The sequence below is a fragment of the Poecilia formosa genome, unplaced genomic scaffold (genome assembly GCF_000485575.1).
Source record: "Poecilia formosa unplaced genomic scaffold, Poecilia_formosa-5.1.2 Scaffold2278, whole genome shotgun sequence".
Classification (NCBI taxonomy): Eukaryota; Metazoa; Chordata; class Actinopteri; order Cyprinodontiformes; family Poeciliidae; genus Poecilia; species Poecilia formosa.
The window spans coordinates 2718-17574 of NW_006802217.1; the positions used below are offsets into that span (position 1 = coordinate 2718).

The 14857-nt window shown below is 39.1% G+C and overlaps 2 protein-coding genes across 2 annotated transcripts; one reads left to right on the forward strand and one right to left on the reverse strand.

The window, feature by feature from the left end:
• The first annotated feature begins 784 nt into the window (after window positions 1-784).
• On the forward strand, window positions 785-9353 carry LOC103133123 (beta-1,4 N-acetylgalactosaminyltransferase 1-like). Its single transcript, XM_007544894.2, has 10 exons — window positions 785-1003; window positions 1088-1270; window positions 2183-2289; window positions 2440-2477; window positions 2552-2732; window positions 3815-3907; window positions 4008-4195; window positions 4272-4412; window positions 7711-7948; window positions 8033-9353. Exons 1-10 carry the CDS (start codon window positions 789-791, stop codon window positions 8239-8241), a joined length of 1593 nt encoding a protein of 530 aa, XP_007544956.2. The 5' UTR covers window positions 785-788; the 3' UTR covers window positions 8242-9353.
• A 2010-nt stretch (window positions 9354-11363) lies between these two features.
• LOC103133124 (sulfate transporter-like) lies at window positions 11364-14165 on the reverse strand. The gene is made up of 10 exons (XM_016667752.1): window positions 14055-14165; window positions 13875-13970; window positions 13509-13615; window positions 12932-13001; window positions 12545-12727; window positions 12381-12435; window positions 12209-12297; window positions 12084-12138; window positions 11857-11963; window positions 11364-11775 (listed from the first exon to the last, which is right to left on the reverse strand). The coding sequence occupies exons 1-10, from the start codon at window positions 14148-14150 to the stop codon at window positions 11737-11739; spliced, it is 897 nt and encodes a 298-aa protein (XP_016523238.1). The 5' UTR covers window positions 14151-14165; the 3' UTR covers window positions 11364-11736.
• Window positions 14166-14857: the final 692 nt, after the last annotated feature.

The following is a 14857-nucleotide window of genomic DNA, read 5'->3' on the forward strand; positions in this document are numbered from 1 at the left end:
TTTATTTACATTCCAATTTGCCTGAATAGATGTTTGAGATTATAGAATAGATGAGAATAGATGGTCTTTGTTGTGTTGCTTGCAGGAAAAGTGTAGACTATAGAGCATGCAACCTGTGCTGCTGCTGCAAGAGACTAGCAGTTCATTTGATGTCACTTCATTATAAGACTTAAAATGAGTGATACCAGCAAGTTAATTTTGAATTAAAGCATCTCTGTCCTTAAAATTTTCTGGTTAAAGCAGGTTAACATTATAGAATAAGACACATTATATCCATTATATCAAATTTGATAAGCCAGGTAACACAAGAAAGCTATTCAAAAAGTAAATATTTTGCTACTTGACCACAGATTGCCATTTGAAGTTATCTATTTTAATTTAATGCCAAAAAATGCATTTAGCGTGTTTTGCACATATCTAAACAATAACACCAAAAGATGATCAACAGCAGAGTTCAAACTTTATCTGCATCGACTGCTGCTTTTTACAAATATATTTACACTGAACAGCTATGGTAAAGTCTTATTTGTGGTCCATTTACTGATCAGGAAAACACGAGACTTTTGATTTCAAACTGTCAGATCACTAGCAGGCCAAGTCAATTGTGAAATCTTCTAGTTTCTGTCATTAGCAGATTTCCAGCAGGTAAAACTCATCCCTAGGAGAGAACCTTCCTCTTTATAGGGAGAAAAGTTACAATCCTGCTTTGTAAAACGATATAATGTCCTCTATCTCCATCTATGTGTTTCTATCATCTCATTTTAAATATTCCTGTCATTTTTCTCCAGATGCATTTTAACTTCAGATGGGGCCTGAAAGTGAGTCTGTTTCTTGCTGTGTTGCTGGTTGTCCTCAATTACCTTTGGAGCTCTTCAGACACCTTAGAAGTCAACATACAACAAAGACAAAGCAGTCGAATCCAAAAACTGCTCAGTGAGAAAAGTCAACGCATCATGGCTGATTATTCTGACATTCCCTACAAGATCAAAGAAAATGTGGCAAGGTGTCAATGTTATTCCTTTTTTCGTTAACTGTAAATTTGTCTTTTCATCCTTGACCAACTAATTTTCGTCAACGTCTCCCACAGCCAGTTGCCTCACAACGCATGTGTGTGCCAGGCCGGAGAGGAAACCTTTCGTTTACCGTTTTCCGATCTACTCTTCCCTCGTGTTTGGGCTCACAACCTCCAGCAGGCGTTCTTAGCAATGCAATCTGATCCTGAGAGTGTAAAGCGACAGAGAGCAGAGGAGTACCACCAGTTTTTGAGAAGGTAAAAATAAAAGATAAGAGTACTGTGACCAAACCCTTCTCTCATCTCAATGCGCAGTGTGTGCTCTGAAGAATTTGGGATCTAGTTTAGATTTATTTATCTGATATGCGTCACCAGATGTGGAAACATTTTCACGGTTTGATCTGAATGTAACTGATCAACATTCCTTGTCTGGCAAGCAAACTGGCTGCATCTTGTTTTTAGAGAAAGTCACACGCCAATGAAAGTGAGAGTATTTCAAAGGATATCAATAAGTCGATTTTCAGAGTGCAGCTTCCTGTATACTGCTTGGCTTTGCAGCAACCAACTGCTCTCACAATGAAAGCTATTAGTTTTTTCAGGACTTTTTAAACCTTTCCTCCAATACCACAGATTGAGCACTGATCTATGAAGCTCACACAAATGGCTGTTAATCATAGCGGCATGAAAAACCAGGCTGCGCATCATTAACAATTAATACTTCATCACAAGGACATTGAAAAAGAAATCTGACTTTTGAGTAATTCAACTGTTAAATTATCTTTATTATTATTATTATTATTATTATTTTACAACACCAAAAGTAAACTTTGTGTTGCTATCTAAAAAAAAATAGGATATTCAAGGTTTTTAATTGGTCAAATAATGAAGAAAGTAGAATATTGTTCTTTAGTTTATTATTTTAGGTAAAGGAACTTTATTGCATGTCATTATTTAATTAATCTGATCAGTTAATAGTACCTCTTTGCATTGGCACTTGATGGAAATGCTTGAGTCATGTAAATTGAAACTTTCTGTGCTCTGTGTGAATGTATTTCTGCTATCAGTGTGGAGGCATCAGCAGGCTAACAGTGTCACTTTAAAAAAGAGGTTGGCCTGGTCAACTCAATAGCTCCAGTCAGAACAACCTGTTTTTTTCCTATTTGCATGTAGGTCCCACTCTCCAGCAGATATGCTCGTTATAGCCGAGGCTGACAATCCTCTTCAGTATCCTACCCAGGGAGTGAAGGTGCAACCCCTCAAAACAATCATCATCCCAGGTGATATTACTTAATTACATGTGATAGTGTCAGAAACTGTGGTATAAACAGTTCACTTTAATGTCCAATCTTGAGTTTAATTACTAGTGAACTTATTTTCGTCTTCTGCTCCATTAATGCGTTCCATCCACATCACCACTCTCTCCACAGGTCTGGGTCTCAGGCTGGAAGGCAGAAACAGCTATACGGTAACTTTTATTATTATTTTACAGATTGTTTTAAGTGGCTTATATTTATTTTAAAAAATCTTGTCTAAAAACAGGTAAATTTGACAGCGAAAATGGGGACCTTTGACGTTGCTGCCACAGTGGACAGGGTCTCTGTAAAAGGAATGGGCGAAAAGCACATTTCACTGTCGAGCCCGGCTCTCTCCGCTCTGAACAGGCAGCTCCAGTTTGTCACGTATACCAACACCATATTTCATCCGATGACATCAGACCTAGGTAAAGTTCACATTTTAACATTATGACACCGTGGCAGGAGTGATTTTTAAAACACTTGAGGAAGTTCTCGTTTGATTCCAAATCAAACGAGAACTTCCTCTTTCTCTTGGGCCAAATAGAAACGAATTCTCATTCCTGCTTTTTTTTTTTTTTCTGTTTTTTTTTTTTACTCGGTTTTCTTTTTGTAGTCTGTGTCACTTCCGACTGTGTGGTACTTAGATGTGAGATGAGATGTCCGAGTGCAAGGCGAGGTGTGACATTTACTGTCACAAGCGCAGTATTGCAGCTTCCTCTAAGATTCTGCACTCACACTATATATATCAAGGGCTTGATCAAGCACTTTGAAATGCCTTGCTGCTGAAATGTGCTCTACAAATAAAATTAGATTTGATTTGATTTGATATGAAACTTTAATAGAAATTGCTTTGTGTTTATTTCAAATGTAAATGACATGGAGGTGGAAAAGAAAGACGCATAGAGAGAATGCAAGCCAATTGAGAATCTTAAGCATTAAACAACATTAACACATTTTCAAGAGATGTCTCAAGGAATCGAGTGCAACAATCTTTAACATGTCTACAAATAGTTTTCACCCCTCAGATGTTTTCGTATTTTGTAAAACAATTGTCAGCGTAATCCGACGGATATAAAAGTTAAAACAGATCTTTATAATACATTGCGTGAAATAAGTGTTTGCATGAATTTTAATTGACTTCATAATTGAGCAGCCACTTGTCTGCTACAGCTAACAGTGTCACATTTGGTGACAAAGGAGAACACCCGAGAGTACATCACTGTAAACATCAGTGGCAGCATCATGATCTGGGAATGTTTCTCAATACCAAACCCTGGAGGGTTTGTTGATGTAGAGGGAAACGTGTATGTGGAAACGTTTCCCTCTACGTAGCTAGGATGATAATCTGATCGGTTAGAAGATTTTGAGATGTGAACCACTTTACTCTAAATTCTTGACCATCATGCTCAGGAAATATGAGTAAGAATAATTTGTTGTGCCTTTATTCTTTAATAAGCTCATTGCCTCTTATGTACTTTCACTTATCATCTTTTGCTTCATCCGGCAGTTCAGTTTAAGACCAAAGGCCACCAGTCATTTTTCACCATCAAGGTTGGACACAGCGTTGTTCCGAAACTTTACAACTCTGGACAAAGTACAGGTTTGTGAGCACATATTGTTAAAAATCATTAAAAAAAATGTCATAGTAGAATGCATTTTTTGTCATGTTTATAATTTGCTTTGTTTCTGTTGTCACTCAGGGGAAAACATTACCTCTCTGGTTACCATCGCTACCAAGACCTTTTTGCGCTACGACAAACTCAAAGATCTCATCGACAGCATAAGGGAGTTTTATCCCACCGTCCTCATAATTATAGCGGATGATAACAAACACCCCCAACCAGTGACCGGCCCTCATATTGAGCAATACCTTATGCCATTTGGAAAGGTAAAAAGTTAGCTTGATCCTATGTTCTAGTAAAAGTATAATGATTCAGTCAAAGTAAGTCAGTTTCTCTTTGCAGGGCTGGTTTGCAGGAAGAAATCTGGCAGTGTCTCAAGTGGCTACCAAGTATGTGCTCTGGGTGGACGACGACTTCATCTTTACTGCAAACACCAAGCTGGAAAAGATGGTGGACATCCTGGAGAAAACCACACTGGATCTGGTAAGTTGATCAAAACAAATCAGCTGCTCTGATTTTGGTCATTTGTTATATTTCCTATTGCATATTTTTCTTTGCCTTCTTTCAACCCTTCAAACCTGAGCAATACGCACACTCAGATTAGAGGGGCTGAAAGAAGGCAAACCTCAGTTTCTGTACTTCATGCCAGGTCATTTGCCCACTTCACACCTACAGGAATTTGGTTGTTTTCCAGTAAACTTTTAGAAATGGTATGTTTTTGTAAAATCTTGTTGCGGTATGTTTTTGTAAAATCTTGTTGCGGATTCATTATCCTGTTTTTTTTTTTTTTTTTTTTTTTTTTTTCTTGTCAGTGTATATTTGTGTTTCAAAAATATAAAGTACACCACTGACTAATGTATTTAAGAAAGATCAAAGGGCTTGGATCTGTGTATTTACTACTTGTCTGTTGAATCCATATGAACCTCAAACTGTTAGGAGGCCAAGAGTCTCTGATCTCTGACCAGATAAACATTTAGGTATTAACACTTCTTAAGAAGTTGTTAATGATTTTGTGCTTGAATTAAAATACAAACTTCCACATTCTCACACCCACCCACCCACAGCTTCCTACTGTGGAGAGGCTAGATGACATTTAAAGTTGAATACAAGGTCTTTGCATTACCAAATATTTTTTTAGCAACACAATAGTAAAGAAAATACATGACAAAATCTCCTCTAAAATTTAATCGTACTAATGTGTAGGGGTCTTGAACTCCGATCCTTGAGGGCCGATGTCCTGCAGCTTTTAGATGTCTCTCCCTCAACACACCTGAGTCAATTAATGAGGTCATTTGGAGGACACTGGAGAACCTGACCGCATAATAAAAAGCTGATTCAGCCATTTCATTCAGGTGTGTTAGACCAGGGACATATCTAAAGGATGTAGGCCACCAATCCTTGAGGACTGGAGTTGAATATCGCAATACTAAGCTAAGGAGTAGGAAAAAAAATCCTTTTTTCTTGCTAGTGAAGCACTCTCCCTTTTACCATCATTCCTGTCTGCATGTGTTACTGTACCTTTAGCTTCCCAAGAGACATATTGTTACACTTAAACACACAGCTTACTTGATACAAAGAGCGGGAAGGCTGAAACTATAGTAGGAGTGGGGGTGTGGAGGAGGGCACCATTATTTACAGGAAAATACTAATACGGGAGCACGGCAGTTTCCCAGCCAAAGCGGGAGACTTGGCAGGTATGGCTTGTTGTTGGGTATCTGAAAGTTATGACTAAAGTCAAACAGTTTAAAATGCTACAGAAATGTATGTAAATTTCAGAAGTTGAAAGAAAAAATAGTCATCCAAACACATATAAGTTAAACAGTCTGAAGCTTAGAACAAACCACCTCACACAGCTGGGTTCTATGTAAGTAAAGAAAGAAGTTTATTTGCATATAAAGCATTTTCAAAGTGAATTGGTGGAATTGATACATGTCTGCTTTATTCCCTTTCTAAGCTCATGAATGCAAAAGCTTAGCACATAGTGCAAGAAGCAGTTGCACTCAAAAAAGGTGGAATACATGTATGCAAACCACAGAGGTTTAGCACAGTTTTTCTCAACCCTGGTCCTCACAGCCCCCTGCTCTGCATGTTTTAGATGTGCCTCTATTCCAGAACAGCTGATTCAAATGACTGCATGACCATCAAGTGCTGCAGAAGCCTGTTAATCACCCAGAGATGCAATTCAGGTGTGTGGCAGAAGGGAAATACCTAAAACATGCAGGACAGGGGGCAGTGAGGACCAGGGTTGAGAAGCACTGGTTTAGCAGGTGTCTGTTCATATTGTGTTTCTATACATGCAGTTTTTTTGTTCTTGTTTTTTGTTTTTTTTCCCCCGTTACTGACAGGTTTGAGGTTTTCCCATTTGTTCTGTTCTGTGTGTGTGTAAAGACAGGATGTAGTTAACTGTGGAGCGTACTTACAGCTTCATTTTGGGGGAGGGGCTGCTTTTCTGACTTTCTGAGTCTGATCCTTCGAATGCCTTCTGCTTTCGAATTAAATATCTAAAGACAAAGATTGATTTTTCTCATTTCTTGACAGTTTCTCTACCCTTTGTTAATTTTTTTATTTTCCATGACAGCAGACATGTTAGTCACAAAGCACTGGTCAACATTAATCACAGTTATGTACAAAAACAAGGAGCCACAGCCTGCTGCCCTCTAGTTTTTAACTGAGTACGTGGAACAACCAGAAGATCTGGATGAGCAGCAGAGTGTTTGGTCTAAAGCTGACACTAATAATCAGGACAATGGACATTCAGAGACATTTGAGAACAAGAACTTAAAAAACAATTTCTACAGGCCTCTGGGAGCCAGTGTAGAGAGTATAATGTGGTACAGCGCTTCACACACTTCACACACTTCACACAGCCATGTCACCCTAACCCACCATGCGCAGTCCTCTGAACTTGATCAAGTGCTATACAAGTAGCCCATTAATAGACAGAGACCCTGTTTTTATATGTTTGTGGTAATATGAGTGTATTTACTAAATTCAGTGGACTCTCTCTGCTGCATTCTGAATAGTTTTCAGACATGAGACAGGATGACCTGTCCAGACTGGTAGAAAAAGCAGTGCAACAGCCAAAGCGCGATGACACAGAAGAATGTATAATTTTCTCTAGATCAGCTCAGGAGACCATGTCTTGTATCTTGTTAATTTTTTTTTTTTTTTTAAAAAGGGGGGCGGTGAGAACCAGGGTTGAGAAACACTGCTTTATGAGAAGTCTAGCTGTTACTGGGCAAAAAGAAGAACCTCATTTTTGAAACCAATTGAAGGGGGAAGTTTATCTTGCTGTCCATCTAGCTTTGCCACACACAAAAACAGCTTGCACATTGTTCACTGAAAAGGATGTGAAAGTCTGCCTGGAAGTGGTTCCTGGGATTTAACACGCTGGCATGTTTTTGTGGAGGCCATAACATAAATGGCCTAAAATGTTTTGGAGCCACCACAAACCGCACTTATGCTTGCTTGATGGACTTCATTCTGCATAAGGCAGACTGGTATAAATAGACAGACATCTATCTGCATGTCGCCACTAATAATTTATATTAGATGACACAACAGGGTGTAAAAGTGTCATATCTTAGCCTATACAAAATCAAGTGGGGTGTAAGAAGGACAAATAAATGCGATATTCAGATAGTGTGTAAATTTAAATAGCACTGACCCTACCAGACTGTCAATCTTTTCTTGCTTTATATATGAATAAAACTTTTTTTATTTTGTACTTATCTATTTTTTTCTTTTTTTTTTTTTTTCTTTTTTTTTGCATAAACGTCAGGTTGGTGGTGCAGTGAGAGAGGTTACTGGTTACACTGCCACATACCGTCACACCATTTCAGTGGAAGAAGGCGGAAATGAAGGCGACTGTTTAAATATGAGGATCGGACACCACCATGCTATCGAAGGATTTCCCAACTGCGTCGTCGCAGACGCCGTCATCAACTTCTTCATGGCTCGAACGGACAAAGTTCGGCAGGTTGGCTTCGACCCGCGCCTGTCAAGAACAGGCCATCTAGGTCAGAGGCCATTAAATACGTTAAACCTCTGAGAATAAAGCTTTAAATGCACGCATGACTTATTTTTGCCTTTTATTTCTGCAGAGTTTTTTGTAGATGCTCTGGGCACCATGCACATCGGCTCCTGTAGTGACGTCATCGTTAGCCACGCGTCAAAGATCAAGTTGCCATGGACTAAAACCGAAACACAGAAGGCCTACGAGCAGTTTCGATACTCTTCTGGAAGTACGGGTGTTAGCAGAAATGAGATCTTTTACTTTAAGAACAGATTCAAGTGCATGACCAGTCAATAAAAAATGCACTTCCACTGGTCTCATGAAAACAAATAGGTGTTGCTCTTGGCTAATAGATGTTTTGTTTTTTTGTTTTTTGCTCACAACTGTTTTTTATTTTCTTTTTTCTTTTTTTTTAACCACCTGTTGTGATGTTAACAATCCAAACGATTCTTGTTCTTTGAAGCACTACTCATTTTTTGCAATTTGTTTACTGTTTACTTGTTTTCTCTTGAATTTGTAAGGGCGAATTTTGATGCTAATTGCTCTTAGTGAGTAATTTGAATTTCAGGTCAGTTTTAACTGTGCTGTTAATGTGTATTTTTGTGTGTGAATGGACTATTATAAGTTGTCGTGATGTATTGATCTTCTAGAGGAGGGAATATATTTAATTTGCACACAAAAAAAAGAAAAAAAATGCTAACCTTGTTGTCTTTATGCTAACACAAGTTACAGATTCCGTTATGATGTCTAGAGGTTGCAACAATAATGAACAGTTCTTGGGACACATTTAGTAGTTTTTAGTCTACTATCTCATTTAATTGATTACAGCGCTCATTTTATGTCACAGGAAACCAAAGGTCACTACACGCATAAGTCAGAAGTCAGATAACACTCTGTTATCATGCTCTTTAAATGTCTCACAATCTCCAAATGCGTATGATCAGAGATTCCAGAAAATGTCACAAAGTCCACATTGGACTCTTATTCCCACTTCACCGAGTTATTTGTTTTCTTACATCATATAACACTGTCAGATTTCCAAATGTTTTTATTGTGCTAGATCAGTGATTTCCCAACCCTGGTCTTCAAGGGACACCGCCTTACATGTCTCCCTGCTTCAACCACACACGATTTCAATTAATGACTGGTTAACAGGCTTTTGTTGAACTGAATAAGGGAAACATCTAAAAAAAATATAAGGCGGTGTGCCGCGAGGACACCGCCCTATATCAGATTTCCAAATGAAAACATTTGGAAGCAAAAAAAATAAAGTATTTCAATGTTTCACCACCAGAGGGAAACAAAAGATCAGGTAAAAATCACCTTGCAGTATATTTGGACAAATTATTTGTAGGTAGTTGGTTATCGGATGGAGGAACATTTAATAAATATGAACACGTGTCTATTACTATACACTTTGTGGTTAAAAAAAAAACATTGGCTGCAATTCTAATATCTTAATTTCTCCCGTCATATGCGGGCATTTGGTAATTTTAAGTATGATGTTGTTGCCTGTGAGAGTTTATTTAAATGACAACTCAAGTCTTCATTGTTTAAGACTTTGATTTGTTGAGGATTTTGCAGGGTTATTTTTTTTTAAATTCCTCTCCATGTGTGTTCACGTTAGTAGAACACACATGGAGAATCTGGCTTACTAAACATTTGGCCAGATACTCGTGCATCATGTCCTAATTGAAGTGGACTACTTCCTGCCAATTAGTGAAATACTCCTTGAGCTTTAAAGGGAAAACCCCAGCGGGTACAGTGTCGGGAGGATTACTTAAAATATGCCAAAAAAAGAGAAAGAAATAATATGATCAACTTAGTTATCAAACACACCGCAAGGACATAATTATTTATTTGCTTTATTTTTACCGTGGTTTTGAACTCAAATCTGGATGTAGTTTTATCAGGCCAAGGTACCAGGTTTAAGCGGGGTTGTGAAAGTATCGTGTATTGGCCAGCAGAGGGCAGCAACGTGGCAAGAAAGAGGCAGTTTTCATCACGGAAGGTTTTGAAATGAATCTACCAACTTTTAAGAAAATAATAGTTGGAAGGAAATATGATTCTTGTGAATCTTTGTACACTGTATCTTTAATCGCACTGAAACAACTCTGTGGATGTGATTACTCTGTTTTTGTCTTTGTCAGATGGTAAACAACTCTCCTGTCATTGTTCCACATTTAAATCAGGGTTTTTTTCTTCATTTTTCAAATCTGAGGCATATTTTTATCATTATTATTATCTAAGTGCGTACAAAGACACCTCCTCTTCTCTCTTCAAAATTTGACAAGGTTGGCATGCTTCACATTCCACACCACCCTCCATTTCAATCCCCTGGGGGAAAAAAGTTTCGTACAAATATAGGAAAAAATCCACCTTTTATCATGTATTGACTTTAATTCCTGTGTGAAGATAAAAAGAACAATCACTGGGGCTACTTGATGGTTATTCAAAGATCATATATGAAATGTGTTGTGTATTTGTATTGAACCTTTTTTTGCAGCTCCCTGGATGAAAAAGGGGGGGAAAAATACATTTTTTTCTGCAATTCTGTGTGTGACTGTCAGCTTCTCACATAGAGACAATGAATTTGTTGCCCATTTTTCTGTCCAAAATAGATTCTGAAGTAAATTTAAGTCCAGACTTGGACTAGCCCTTTCTACGTGAATATGTTTTATTCTCAGACCATTTAATTCTGTCGATGTTCGGGGTTATTGTCCTGTTAAAAAGGGTAAGCTCTATTTTGAAGCATCTCTCACAGGCTTTTCTTCAGAATTGTCCTGCATTTGAGTCCATCCATCTGCCCACCGTTTCTGTCCAGGTCCTCTGTCCCTGCTGAAGCGTGCCCACGGCATGATGTTGCCACCACCGTGGGTCACCACGGGGGGTGTCAGCATTAATTGAACTCTACATAATTTAATGTCATCAAAGCTACTGGAATCAATCAACATTTTTTTAGAGCACTTTACACTTTACTCTGAGTAACCAAAGAGATGCATAATTTAAAACATGATCAATAAAAAACACCTGTAATAAAACAGACAGATAAAAAAAGAAAAGATCAACTTAAAAAAGAGACAGAAAACAGACAACTGCTGAACTGGAATTAAAAGCCAAGTTAATAAGATGGGTTGTTAAAACGGCCTTAAAATCGTTCAAAGTATTAGCCATCATTCAAATGAGAAGGAGATTGTTCCAGAATCTGAGAGGATGCTTGTGTAAAAACTCTTGACATAAATGATGTGTGCTACACTGCTTAAACATTTAAAAACCAAAATAAAAATCAATCCCAAAACATATTCATGCATCCAGTGCAATATGGAGGTACCGTAATGTCCTCGCGTTGTTACCTATAAGCAGACGGGCAGCAGCGTCTTGGACCAGCTGCAGACGATTAACAAACATAGAACAAATTCTTCAGTGCGCTTGGTATTTTATTACATACAGGTAGCTAACATTACAAACACATATAAATATTACAATGCCGAAATACAGAATACATATGACTGTAAAAATGAAATATTACAGAAGAGAAAGTCCAGAAGAGTTATACAGTGTCGAGGAACTGCATTTCCTTGAGTTAAATCCAGCTAGGATGGATTTAAGTGTGTCAGCAGGGAGTGTGATATCTGAAAAAGGTCGGCTAATGCTGAAATGTAACCATTAAAAATACTAAGTGCTGCTACAACAGGCCACTGTGTCTTTGAATGACTCCCCTACTGCAAAGTCCGATCCAGCTGTTCTTGTGCTCCAGCCGATGTCTCCGGCCACAGAAACTGGCCTCTCGGTTCAAACCCAAACTGTTGTGGTGTTCTCTGGAGGTTTTTCCTATGGCAGAGGACAACATTGTTATTCAAATGTGAAAATAATTTATTCTTTGCTTATACTGAAAGCGATTACGATTCGTACCCTCTGTTGCTGGATGTACATTACGGCATCGTGAACGGTGACAAAAATATGCTGAGGATTCATGTGACTCATCAGGCCGCTTGATGTCAAGATCTTTAAGACACTCTCTAAAGGGAGCAAGATAAATCCACACACACACACACTTAACACATTTAACCCTACCTACACTGTAACATAACAGGAAAAAAAAATGTATGAGAGAAATATCTGACATTAAAAACGTTTACCGTTGCAATTTGCCAAATAGACGTGAACTCCGACTTTCTGGCACTCGGTGCACATCTGCAGGAAGAAAATCACATGACGTGACCAGATCACGAGGGGGAGCCATGTCCTTTTGTTGAAGGCTGACCTGTGTGAAGAGCCTCGCTCCAGCAACATCAACAAATATGACTCTGCTGCAGTCAATTAGCACGGCCTGGACCTCTTTCTCTGGCGTTTCTGCAGGGTGAAAACACGCAGTTTCATAACGTCTGCTGTGAGAGAACATTCAAACTGAGTGATTTCACAAAGCAGCTACGAACCTGATTCAAAGAACTCATTTACCGAAGAGAACGACGTGTTTGCTATGCCTCTGTCCTAAACAACAGCATAGGGAGAAAACACGAAGACGGCTGGATTAAGTTACATTTTATAGTTTATAAATATGTCGCATTTGTCCCAACAAATGGTTATTGATGACTCATACCACAGTGCTGACAGAGGCCTCTCTCTCTCGTTTCTCCAAAGCTTTCCTGGCCTTTTCCCGACTGCGGATCTCTTCGGGCGTCAGACCCAACACCCTGCTCATTTTCTCCCTGAAGAAGCTGCGATTGCCGTAGTAGATGGGCCCGTTGTATGTCAAGATTTTCACCCCGGGCACTTCATAGCACTGGATAGGAAAAAAAACCCCCAAAAAACAACAATGTCTCATCTTTATTGTTTCGATAAAATCCTGTCCAATCGTTTCTCACATTAAGGGTCATGGTGCTGGAATTTATTTCCTCTAATGGACTTTTTTTTTCAGACACGTTCACCTTAACTTTTAGTGCGGTGTCTATTTGCAACAAGTGAAAGAATTACAAGCTCTACTCACCTTGCTGTGGTTCTCCAGAGGTCTGTATATTTCTGTGTTGCTCGCCCGCCCAAGAACTGAGCAATCAGCCCTGTTGAAGCATTGATCATCTGTTCACTTATGTGTCAAGTTTATGTAATCACACTCGTACGACTTTTTCAGTTTGTCACAGCTTTAAAGGGACTTCTTATGGTTGTGCTGTGGATTTTTGAATCTCCTTCAGTGATAACATTCGCCTGTGATCAATCGCCTTCTTTTTCCAGTTTAGGTGGACGGCCATGTTTTACCTCTTTTTTGTACAGACGTTCAAAGCTTGGCATATTGCTTTATAACCTAGCCCTGCACACAAGTGGACTCTATTTACTGGGAGATTTCTGGAGGCAGCTGCTTGAACTGGACTTTATTTGGGAGATTCATAATAAAGGTGCTCAATAGAAATGCATTTCATGTTATTCCAGATAGTAATTTGTGAAAAAAAAATGGTCATGCATAACTTTAGCAACATGGAAAATCTCAACAAAACATGTTGGAGGTTTCAGTTCTAGCTTTGCAGAAACAAGCACTGAGCCTCAGTTCCTGAACTTAACAATGATTGCACCTTTGTGTTCGACAGATGACGGTCATCATGGAGAAAACCACGCCGATGGCCAGGCCAAGGTCCACGTTCAGTACCACCACAGACAGCCAGGTTACGACCCAAACCATCTAACGACAGAGACAACATCACCACGAAGCAAATCAAATTGAACAGGTCAATCTAAGTAAATACAACTTGATTAATTAAAAACAAAACATAATTATTGAACACATATTCTGTGGAGGAACTTGATTCAAAAAATCTGGAGACGTTGCAGTTAAAGATGCGCCCACTAGTTCGCCAGCAGCCAAACAAGCTACAGTATTAAACCGTCTGTTTTCTTTCTCCTTTTTCTTCTGAACAAAAATATCTATTAAGCAGTCCTACAAAGTCTAGCTTGCTGATCCTCCAAAGCTCGGGTAAGTCTCGGAACTGCAAGAACATTTGCCTCAGGCTGGTAACGTTGATGCATGCCAGCACAGCCTGCGGGGAGAGACAAAAGGGAAGGTAAGTGGAGATATCCTACTTCCTTTTTCTTCATGTACAGAGACAGCCACGAGAGCACACCTTAGGCAGGAAGTAGAACAGGGGTCCGATCAGCAGCAGGACGATCAATACAACCAGACTGGTGAAAAGGCCAGAGAGCTGCAAGGACACACACATATAAATGTGTGTTAAGAAACGTAAAGATTTAATTGGCTTTAAATGATTAAAATGATTGTATGTGCTCTGGATTCTTGGATCTTGATTGTCTAACCAAGTGAAAAATGTTTTTTCATCTCAGATGACGACTTTGGACAAGTGAGAAACAACCCAGTCTTTTTTTTTTTTCCTTTGTCGAGGTGAGACTCTTCTGATGTTGTCTCTGGTTGATGGACGGCTCACAGCATAGCAGTAGTGATCCATAGCCTCGCTATACATGAGGCTAATGATCTTTCACACAGTTGTCCCATGTTGAACTTCCAAATTCCAGATCTTTCCTGCATGTCTTCCCCACTTCACCAATTTTCAGTTTGATGAGTGTCAGAAATGGGCACCGCTGGATTAAAAAGATATATATAAATAAAATAAAAGCACAGTTTTAGTCCATGTTAATGCTGCAGTAGGGAGTTCTAAGCCTGAAGATTTGAACAAGCACACCTTACAGGTCCACCTTCCCCCCCCCTTTTGCTCTCTGCAGTGGAGCTTGCCCAGAACTTGAGAAATTACCGCATTTCCTGTAATGTTCAATTGTTTCTCCACCATTAGCATTGCAATTGCAGCTGATCTGTAAACTTGAGCTTGAGTGACTGCACATGCGGAACGGGGGAAGGCTACAAAAGGACGTAAGCAGCTTGCACACGAGCACGATTGACATTCCTAAGACCTTC

What these genes read in the sequence shown, in the direction of transcription:
- LOC103133124 (XM_016667752.1), bottom strand. Translation starts at nt 14,150, where the DNA reads ATGTGTGTGTCCTTGCAGCTCTCTGGCCTTTTCACCAGTCTGGTTGTA. An exon ending in TGTTCTACTTCCTGCCTAAG is followed by an intron (nt 13,971 to 14,054) that starts GTGTGCTCTCGT and finishes CTCTCCCCGCAG; the next exon opens with GCTGTGCTGGCATGCATCAA. An exon ending in GAGCGAGGCTCTTCACACAG is followed by an intron (nt 12,139 to 12,208) that starts GTCAGCCTTCAA and finishes TTCTTCCTGCAG; the next exon opens with ATGTGCACCGAGTGCCAGAA.
- LOC103133123 (XM_007544894.2), top strand. Translation starts at nt 789, where the DNA reads ATGCATTTTAACTTCAGATGGGGCCTGAAAGTGAGTCTGTTTCTTGCT. An exon ending in TACCACCAGTTTTTGAGAAG is followed by an intron (nt 1,271 to 2,182) that starts GTAAAAATAAAA and finishes ATTTGCATGTAG; the next exon opens with GTCCCACTCTCCAGCAGATA. An exon ending in GTCAAGAACAGGCCATCTAG is followed by an intron (nt 7,949 to 8,032) that starts GTCAGAGGCCAT and finishes TTATTTCTGCAG; the next exon opens with AGTTTTTTGTAGATGCTCTG.